The sequence below is a fragment of the Leptonotus elevatus genome, chromosome 12 (genome assembly GCF_054856555.1).
Source record: "Leptonotus elevatus isolate MCC_2025b chromosome 12, RoL_Lele_1.0, whole genome shotgun sequence".
NCBI classification, from domain to species: Eukaryota; Metazoa; Chordata; class Actinopteri; order Syngnathiformes; family Syngnathidae; genus Leptonotus; species Leptonotus elevatus.
In genome coordinates, this window is record NC_141250.1 from 9910018 (window position 1) to 9920607 (window position 10590).

At 40.4% G+C, this 10590-nt stretch overlaps 1 protein-coding gene across 1 annotated transcript; it reads right to left on the reverse strand.

The window, feature by feature from the left end:
- Positions 1–937: 937 nt before the first annotated feature.
- fhl2a (four and a half LIM domains 2a) lies at positions 938–7226 on the reverse strand. The gene is made up of 6 exons (XM_086091841.1): positions 7092–7226; positions 4894–5068; positions 3186–3360; positions 2944–3113; positions 2677–2863; positions 938–1455 (listed from the first exon to the last, which is right to left on the reverse strand). The coding sequence occupies exons 2-6, from the start codon at positions 5047–5049 to the stop codon at positions 1304–1306; spliced, it is 840 nt and encodes a 279-aa protein (XP_085947967.1). The 5' UTR covers positions 5050–5068; positions 7092–7226; the 3' UTR covers positions 938–1303.
- Between the last annotated feature and the right edge of the window lie 3364 nt (positions 7227–10590).

Below are 10590 nucleotides of genomic sequence, written 5' to 3' on the forward strand. Positions count from 1 at the left end.
GGCTTAAAGTGTCTCATTCTCAGCTGCCATTGGGCTCACGTTACGGCGAGCATGACAGAAGGAGGAGAAAAACATTCTGAGCGTTGAGAACGTTGTGTCACAGGTGGGATGCTCGCTGCTGACTCACCTCTCTCGGGTGTGCTTGTGGGGAGATGCCCAACCCAACTATTTCTGGAGGTGACAGTTTATAAGAAAGGGGGGGTTTCTAGAATTTGGAACACTAAGTCAAATACTCTGTTCGTTTTTTTTTTGTGTTTTTTTGTACATATAGATTTAGTACATACAGAAATGTATCCAGTGAAAATAATCTATACCTGATGGATTAAGAGATATTTGATATCCTGGCAAGAATGTTGAAATTTAGATGCTCTTTTTAGATCTCATTTAAAGTGGTTGTGCCAGTTGGTCTTAAAAGCCCAAATATTTCATTTCAGCTTTCTTTCTTTTTTGTCTCCAGTAACACACAAAAAAGTTGCTAGATTTGTTGCTAGTGTTTTCTTTTTTCTTTTTCAAAAATAGATGTTAGAAGGATTGGAAAACTCGAGTTTAAATCACTATGTTGGGAATACTGAATAGCCCTCACTTTGTCGCAACACCCTAGCGCCTCCCCTGGTCGTCATGGTGACAAAAGCTGTTCTCGGTATTTGTATGAGAATGACTAATTTCAACCACAATTTACTGTAATTATTTATACTTTTTTTTGTAGCTCTTTGCAAGAATGTTGGTGACCCGGGAACTGATTTAAATTGTGAAAGAAATTGCCTGTTTGTCGTTTAAAGTACACCGATTTATGAATGTGGATGAAGGCAGCATGGTCACAGTTTTTTGGTTCTGGGTTTAAATCTCAGCTCTAGCACAGCACATTTGCCGCCCTAATCAGAATTCCCAAAAATGAATGGATGAATGGATGGATGCAGTATGAACGAGAGACGTTAAACCATATTAACACTTTATTTTGGTTAATTTCTTAATTCGTAAACCTGACTTCATGCACATCTACATTTTACACAAGTCAATAACACCAAGTGTACAGAGGCTAATCCATGCACAACACAGGGATTAGTAAAATTAGAAGCGTGCAGTGCAATCTGAATTCATGTCGATTCTACACAATACTTCATATTCTTATTTGCAAACATGTCTTCTACATTCATGCAAGTAGTAATTCTGTTAGCAATATGCATCCATTCTTGTCAAATAGTAGCTATGCCGTACAACAATGTACATTAGAAAGGAGTAAAGACACTTCAGTGTCTGCTCGATGATCATTTGGATGGATGGATGTATGCGACGCAGGCGGCCTTCAGATGTCTTTGCCGCACTCCGGGCACATGATGTCGTCGCGCTCGGTCAGGAAGCCGCGGCCCACCAGGGACACGGAGCACTTCTTACAGTTGAAGCAGTCGTTGTGCCATTGGCGCTCCTCGAAGGAAATGTACTTGCTGCCTCCGAGGCCTGAACAAAACGAAATTCCGACAAGTTGGATAGAGTCATGGTTTATTTTATTCAACGTTTATTTTTGAACCACATTAAAATGGGTCTATATCTGCTTATATTGTGATTCAGATTTTGGGGTTTATATGACATTTTAATTGTTTGTAAAAAATTAGGTTTTGCACGATCAGAATTTTTGGGTTGATCAGCTAGTTTGAAGAAAACAACACTGATCACCGATATGATCAGAAGATGGCGCAATATATCTGTTTAAACAATTTTTACATTCAGGGACAGGCTCGGCCCACGATTAGCGATAACCCACATATATTTACCACCATTTGAAATGTATGAAAAAAAAATTACCTAAAAAAATGCTACTAGGGGACATTTGGGCTAGTATAACTTTTTATACTTTTATGTAGTTCTTGGAATCAATGCATCATAAATAAACAAAATGTATACCAGATGAAAGACCAAAGTCTGAGGTATATTTTTTGTATGCATGTCATTTTTATTCTTTGTATCAGTGCAGAGATATAAGCCGTCAAATAGAGGGAGTGAACATGTGACATGTTGCCCCACCAATGGGTAAGTTGTCACACTATATGGGGTAAGATGTCACACTGGATTTTGCAACTGATAAAATAAAACAAGGACAAAATTATCCCTTTTCTCCTGTTTTCTTTTTTATTTTTACATCTAGATAAATTGTTATTGATCTTGAAAATTTACTATAGTCATTGAGCAAACTAACATAAAATATTATGGAATAGATTATAGTCCTTAGGAACTGCTGACATGGAGGTCACAGCTCTCAGCTTCAAATGCCAGTTTTGCTTCCCTTAAACTGGAAATGTGAGATTTAATTGAATAAAGTAAAAAAAAAAAGCATATTGGTTAATGGATTAATGGATGGTTCATCATGAAACCTTAACCAGTCCTGACATGTGTGCATACTCCATTAACAACTGGAAAATCAATTTTTAAACAATAAAATAAGACTCATCATTTGAAGGGTAATTCTGGCATATAACCGAGTTGCCAGAGGTGCATTTTTCATTAGCCCATTCTTTGCATATGTGACAACAAACCCCAAAATGACCGAGACAAGTTGTCCCAAACTACCATGTTGGCTAATACTAGCTTAGCTTAAAACAGTATGTATTACATTAGTATTACAATATGAGGATCGCTATAAAAAAAAATGGACAAAGGGATGTATTGAACTTATTTGTTTACCGCTGATGGGGGTGGTGCAAGAAGCACACTTCTTGGCGTAGAGGTTGCAGAAGCAGTTGAGACAGTAGGCAAAGTCGTCTCTGGAGGTGAACCTCTGGCCAGACAGCTGCTGCTTGCAGCCAGTGCACAGGAAGCAGTCCTTGTGCCAAGGCTGGTCACGGTAGGTCACGCCGCCAGTGGTGATTGGCTAAAATGAAGCAACAACACGTTGACATTATAGCGGTTTTAGGAGAAATGTTTGCAGCCCGCGTCTTATGGCCGCCCTACCTTCTTGCAGTGCACACACTGCATGGCAAACTGCTTCTCGTAGCAGGGCACGCAGAAGTTGTGGTTGTCCTTCGGGATGAAGCTCTTGGTGCCGATAGGCTGCTGGCATCGCTGGCAGGTGAAGCAGGTCTCGTGCCAGCTGTTGCCCTTGTGCTCCATCTTCCTGGAGCCTTCAGGACAACAACACAGTGAGAACCTCCCTTGGTAGGAATATTGTATCTAGATATCATTTGCTTGCCCACCAGGCATGATGGTTTTCTTGCACTCGTGGCACTTGGAGGAGTATTCATTGGAGTAGCACTCGGTGCACAGCAGCTGCTCATCCTTGGTGGAGAAGGGCTTGTCCACCAGGGAGCGCTTGCATTGGAAGCACTTGAAGCATTCCTCATGCCAGTGGCGGTCTTTGTAAGACAGATCCTGCCGGGACACGGGGGTGTGATTTGGGAACTGACGCAAGAGGAACAGGGGTGCAGTACCCTACCATATCCAACAGATGGAGCTGTTTATCTTCCTTATAGTATTTTGTATTAAATACAGACTTGTGATAGCGTTCACCCGTTCGTTTGTAGATTCATGAGGTTGGCGTGGCTGGTACATGCCAATTATTTTTTTTTTTTTTGTCCCATGGGACAGTCATGTGCCTTATGAACTCTGCCTAGCAACAAGTGCCTGCCCTGTTATGTTGATCTACATGACTGAATTTGTGAGGAGTGAAGAGAATTTAGAATCAGTCTGAACTTCCATTAGCAAAGCTAAAGTTAGCTTTGCAGGATTTTTCTTTTAATTTTTCTCAAGCCATGCTCTACACTTGAAAACAGTTTGAACACAAAGAATACATATTGTTCATATTTGAGCAAAGAAGTGAACATGTCTACCTGTGTAGACAATAGGGATATAACAATAATGGCAATATTGTGATATCGCGATATTGAAACTGCCACAATATCTTCGTCGTTATGGCACGACATTAAAAGCAGCCATTAAAAGCAGTTTTAGCACCTGGCTATTTTTTTTTTGTGCAGTTTAATTTTCATGAGGAATGTTGTGACCCTTCTATGTTTAAAATCCACACTAATTGTCAGATAAGGGGAAAGTAATATGCTTGTGAACCCAGTCAATATGTGGAGGAACTCAATGTATGCAGAATATTGTGCTTTTTTTAGTATGAGCTATTTTTTTTTACAATCTTGTGACCTTTTTTTTTTTAATATCACCAACCTCCCCACATATCGTGATAATTATTGTATCGTGAGTTTCATATCGTGATAATATCGTATCGTGAGTTTGGATATCATTACATTTCTAGTAGACAATGTTTAATATAAAAAAAAAAACATCTGTCCATTACAATACTTTTCTTTGCTGTCATTTAAAAGAAAGGTAATTACGATAATTGTTGTAAAAATATTTCCCCATTTTGGTTCAGCAATCGTCATATAAATATAAAAAAAAATTCCCCATGCATTTTCAAAAATAAAAATACTTAGCATGCCATGAAATATATGGAAGATATACTAGACATGTTTCCACCATTAGAAGAGAAACCATAATTGATTTACCTTACTGAAGTAAGATTTTTTAAAATGTTGTTGTAAAAATTACTGCTTACTAGGGATGGGCGAGTACCGATACCAGGTATCGGTGCCGATACCAACCTTATTTTAAGGTATCGGTACTTGCGACGGTGGCCGAATTTACAATCAGGAGCTAGAAATTAGAAATTAGAAGAATGCAAAATTGACATTAATTTCATGCAATTTGAAGGAAGAATACTCTTGGGAAAAAAATTGTTGCATTGTTTTTTTTGGGTGAATTTTATGTACAAGTGTTATCAGTATTTGGTATCGGTGACTACTCGAGTTTAACTTACCAAATATTGTTCCTTACCCTTTTTTCCCCTTATAAAAATGACCATTCTTGTGTGTGTTTACAGTTTGCATGTGTGCGCACCCTGGTATTGCAGCCAATGGGCTTCTTGCAGTCCTCGCAAGTGTTGGAGTACAGACTCTCGTAGCATTTCACACAGTAGGGATTCTCTTCCCGCAGGACGTACTTCTTCCCAAACAGGGATTCCTTGCAGTAGTGGCAGTCGTAGCGCTCTGTCATTTTCACCCACGACTGATCACTTCACGTAGGATTGTAAAGAAAGACACACAGACGAGAGTGAAAGGTCGTCTATTGTTACCATGTATGCTTTTCCACATTTCAAGGTTCTCGATGTTTGCTCCATCTTTCAGCAGGCTCTTATTTTGTTCTGGCTCCAAACAAGGAGGTTATAAATAAGCCCTATCGGTCTACTTGGGGTGTGAGAGGGGGTGGGGAGGCACTCACACATACACACACAACTTCTGCATACCAATGTTGACCCTGCTACTGTATGCATCCATCAGCTAACCTCCAGCTGTCAGCACTACAGGATCCCTTGTCACGGTGTGTATAAGTGCCTTGAATGGCACTTGGAAAAATGTCTACTCGCTGCCACAGCTGTTTGCATAGTAAACCCAGCCCAGTTCTTCCACCTGTGTCTAAATGGTGTAGTATTCTGTTGTGAGCGTGTGAGCAATTTTACAGGCATTAAATCAAAGGATGGGGTGTGGTTTTTTTTTGTGGCTGTCTAAACACTACAAGTAATTGTGGTTAGGTGTTTTTTTGAGGTTTTTATAATTGTGCAATCAAATACTATCCGGGGTTGTAGGTTCCCTCCGTTGATCCTAGAAAATAACTTCCCAATTCTTCTGCACTGTCTAATGTTCATTTCCGATACAGTTTGTCCCGCCCAGTCAGCAAAAAAAAAACACCCGCAATGATTCCGAGAATATTCAAGAGCGGAGCACTTTAATCTTTCCGTTTACCCCACCCGCATTCTCCCATTGTCTGTCGCTGCCCGCCATGACTCACCTAGCTTACATAAGGATTTATCTGCCACCTAAAAATAAAAACAGCTAATCTGAACTGCCACAAATACAATCTGCGGGGTCGGTCGAACATGTCAGGCAGCTGCTTCACAGAAATTTGGGCTCCCTTTGATGGTGGCCAAGCTAAAGCCGGCGAGATGATGACCCATCATGTGGGTTCTGAAGGTCTATCCCTGCAAAGCCCAGCACAACTGTTCTTAAGGCTTGCATGACAGGGGTGGGAATCACAGTATGATTTAGCACAATATTTTTTCCTATGCCAATGATAATAGTCTGATAGCGGATTTGTGTGATACTCAATATATTTGGGGAAAGATAATATTATAATGATAATTGCCTTCATGCGGTGATCAATATATTGGAGCAAAATACATCAACAGTGAATACAAAGTGCCATGAAAACTGATACCCATACAATAACTTGTGATATGATATTATTGTGATATTTTCAATAAGTGTCACAATAAGGTCGTTTTGTAAGAACATCTACACTGAAGTGAATCCAAAATTTATGTTTATTTCACAATGTTACCATTCAAAAATGACTGCTCATAGCGTAACTCACTTGCCAACGATATTGGTGACGGTCAGATATGCTTCAGGATATTACAATTAAAAAATGACTTTTAATCTGCCAGCAACAGTATCAATATCTTATCTAGGGATATTGTTACCATATCGAGAGAGTAAACCATGCGTTACATCTCAATATCAATATTTTATCCGACCCTTACGGTGTACCGATGCAATTTTTCTTTAATATAGATGTTGGTCCTCTTTCCATCACATGTACATTTCAAGGATGCAGAAAATGTGAAAATGCCCAGTCACCATGTGCTGCAAACCCCAATAATGCAACACACTGATCTCCAGCCTCAGTAATGGCATAATCTAAATGACTAAATCAAGTGGATGCCTTGAAATCGAACGCGTCTATTAGATCAGACATGATCTGTACTAGCCAAAGTAAAGCCTGATGCCCTCAAGGGTGAAAATGTAGAGAATTACAGGTGAAAAATGGCCTCCGGGATGAGTAGAGGGTGCATTTAGGATGATAAGAATCAAAGAGGCTGATGCCCAAAGGCCTGACAGCAGCCTCTTTGGGGATGGCGGGTGAAGGAGAAGGATGGCGAAAAGGTGAAGAGACCGTGGAAGAGGGATGAAAGGATGAATGGTGGGGGAGGAAGATGAAGATGATTGGGGATGAGCAGATGATGCATGGATCGGTCTTACCTTCCTATATGAGGAGTTTGTGCCTGTGCGGAGTCTGGATCAGACTGAGTCAAGACTCCCTGGGAGATTGCTAGTCAATTGCATTACTCCACCCATGAGGGTCTAATTGAAAATGGGGGAGGCACAATATTCAGAGTGGGTGGGTAGTTGTTGAGCTTTTTTTCCCCTTCTAGATCTATAAATAAAGCAGCGCTTCTCAGAGATAACCCCGAGGCCCCCCATTCACTCAGTGACTCCCGGAGTCAACCATGTGGCCTTTTACGGTCACTCGGGCAGGTTACGTTCACCATCACAATGCGCCATTTATTCTCACAAATCGTTGCAAAGTGTTTTAATTGAATATTTGTTATTTGTGAGTCTCCCCCCCACAACCACCCCCCCCCCCCCCCCTCCACGCTTTTCCACTCTTGTTCCTGGAAAAATGACGGCAATTATCTCAAATGTCGGGGGTATCCAACGCAAACACGCAAATACACTCAAATACACATCAATTTGTTGCATGGAACAGGACACCTCCCCAAGGGTCGAGTGTCCAAGAGGATTGTCGTCCCCCACTCATGTGTCTCATCTGTCTCTAAGTCCAATCACTGGGGAAGACGTACACAATCCCAAACCTCCAACGCGTTGGATATTGTATCCAGGCCTGGTGATGACAGACACCCACATGGTGCCAAATTATAGCGCTATTTTCTTCACCCTCCCACACACACACACACATGCACAGTGCACACACACTCCAGTTAGTTCTTTTAGCCAAAGCCTCTCTCACTCTCTCTCAGGTTTTCCTGACCCGATGGTCCCTGGAGTCTCTCCAGTGAGAAACACGTCAGCAGTGCTTCACTAAGCTCCGAGCGCTCTATTTGCGGTGCGCCACGGAGAGATTAGTTTGTGTGGGGAGACAAAAAGGGGGTCTTTACAGTTGAATGTGTTCATCTGACGTATTTCCGCGTATTGACAGCTCAACAGCTCGCTTATGTTGAATGCTACAATGCAATGAAGGTACTATTCGTTGTTCAACAAAACACATGTGCCGTATCACAAAATGTTGTGGGTTTAATTTTTACATGAAAAAAAAAATAAAGATTAAAGTCGGAATGTTACAAGGATAAAATTGTAATGTCATGAAAATATTTTTTTTTTTTTATGAGAAATGTCATTAAAACTATTATATTATGTAAAAAAAAAAAAGTCTTAATTTTACGATAATAAAGTCACATCAAGTAAAAGAATACATGTTTTACAAATAAAACAAAAGTCGGTTTTCTCTCTGTTTTAAGAACATTCCATTCAGAAACATAATTCGGGCCAAATTACAAATGTTATTAGGCAGTCACGTTATGCAGGTGCCATAGGGCAAAAGTGAAAAGAACCAAAAAATAGTTACGGTACCAGAATAAGGTCGTAATGTTGCAAATATTATTATGAGTGTTAAATCGTTTTTGAAGAATTAAATAGTAATGTATGTAAGAAGTATATGAAGTCATTTTATGAGAATTAAGATGGAATTTCCATTTACTTGCACAGGAATTTCACAAGAATGTGTCGGATCTTTTCAAATTTGAATGTTACGATGTGCATATTTGAAAAGCAATGAATTATTTTTTGTTTTTTTTATGAGATCGAACTGCAAATACGGTCTGATCATTTTCACCAGATGTACAGAATGTACACAAGACAAAAATATATTAAAAACGTCACCATAACATTCTCTCAATGCTAAATGAAAGTAAAACATGATATTAAGCGATGCATCATAAAACCTCTGAATTGCACTCAAAAGTGGAGAGTCAAACAGACAACAGGATGCCGTGTCCTTTGACTCCATTCGGCTTAATTGAAGGCAGATGACATCTGGTTGAACAGAAGACAGAGCAACATGTTGTACTTGTTAAGGAGAACATGACTAGTAATAGATTGGATTACTCTGGCTGCCACACACACGTGGCATATTTTCATACATACTGTATGTCTTTGTTAAACAGGATAATCACGAGATATTTTGAGGGGGAAAAAACCCCGGAAAGCCTCCAGTACATGCAGCCAAGGCATTATGTTTAATCATGTCAATAGGATCAATCCATCATCTCTTGAATGTGAATTATAACAGACGCCACATCAAGTCATTTCTACTCTTATGCATTCAACTTTTTGTCTTTACAGTTGGATTGTTGTTGTCATAATCAAACAAGAATACAATTTAAAAAGTCATGTTATGTGAAGCGGCACGGTGGTTGACTGGTTAGCACGTCCGCCTCCCAGTGCTGAGGACGTGAGATCGAGTCCGGGCTTCGGCCTTCCTGGGTGGAGTTTGCATGTCCTCCCCGTACCTGTGTGGGTTTTCTCCGGGTACTCCGGTCTCCTCCCACATTCTAAAAACATGCATGGCAGGTTGATTGAACACTCCAAATTGTCCATATCTGTGATTGTGAGTGTGGATGGTTGTTTGTCTCTGTGAGCCCTGTGATTGGCTGGCGACCAGTTCAGGGTGAACCCCGCCTACTGCCCAAAGCCAGCTGGGATAGGCTCCAGCACCCCCGCAACCCTTGTGAGGAATAAGCGGCCACAAAAATGGATGGATGTTATGTGAAAACGTGCACTGAAAAAAATTACCTTTATAATAATAAATGTAGGGTAACAATTTGCAGCCACTTTAATTGGGTAAATATAAATCATACAGTGTGGTTAAATATCACGTTAATTCGTCTGTCTTTCCTTCCTTTCCTCAGTCTCTCCTTTGGTCTCTTGAGGTCTCCCTGATTTGTTGGAATTTAGATGTTTCTGGGGTTGGTGAAGGACTCTGGTTGGTGGCCCGGCGGGTGGTGTCTGGTTGGTGCTGGATTTCACTTTCCTTTTTTTTTCTTTGGTCCTTCCTCGGGTCTCCTGGCGGCGGTGTTCGGTTTAGGTGAACGGTATGGGATTTTTTAATAGGTTTTTGGTGAACTAATGAATACACACACACTCACGCACACACGCACCCACATAAAAAAGAGGAAAAAAAGAAAAAAATAAGAACAAATAATATCACGTTAATTCGGTAGTTATGAAATACTTAAATATGTTGGGTAGAGTTTACCTAATGTTTCTGATTACATTCTACAGCAGGGGTGGGCAAACTCAGTCCCTGAGGGCCGGAGTTTTCCCTTTTCCAACACAAGCTGATTCCAATCAACAGGATCGTTATCAGGCGTATGCAGATCTTGCTAATGAGCTGATCATCTACCAGCTGTGCTGGAGAAGGGAAACATCCAAAACCTGCAGGACTCTGGCCCCCCAGGACTGTTCTACAACCAATTACAAATCATAATTGGATCAAATATACTCACAATTTCTTAGGATACTACTACTCAACATTATTATGTTGGACATAACGACATTAAATTATCACATTAAGAAAGGAGAATGACGTTATTTCATCACATACAAATTAGTTTAAAGAGTTTTCACGAGTGAGAGAGTAAGCACTGAGTAACTCTACGTACGTGCATTCGGTTGGCATGTA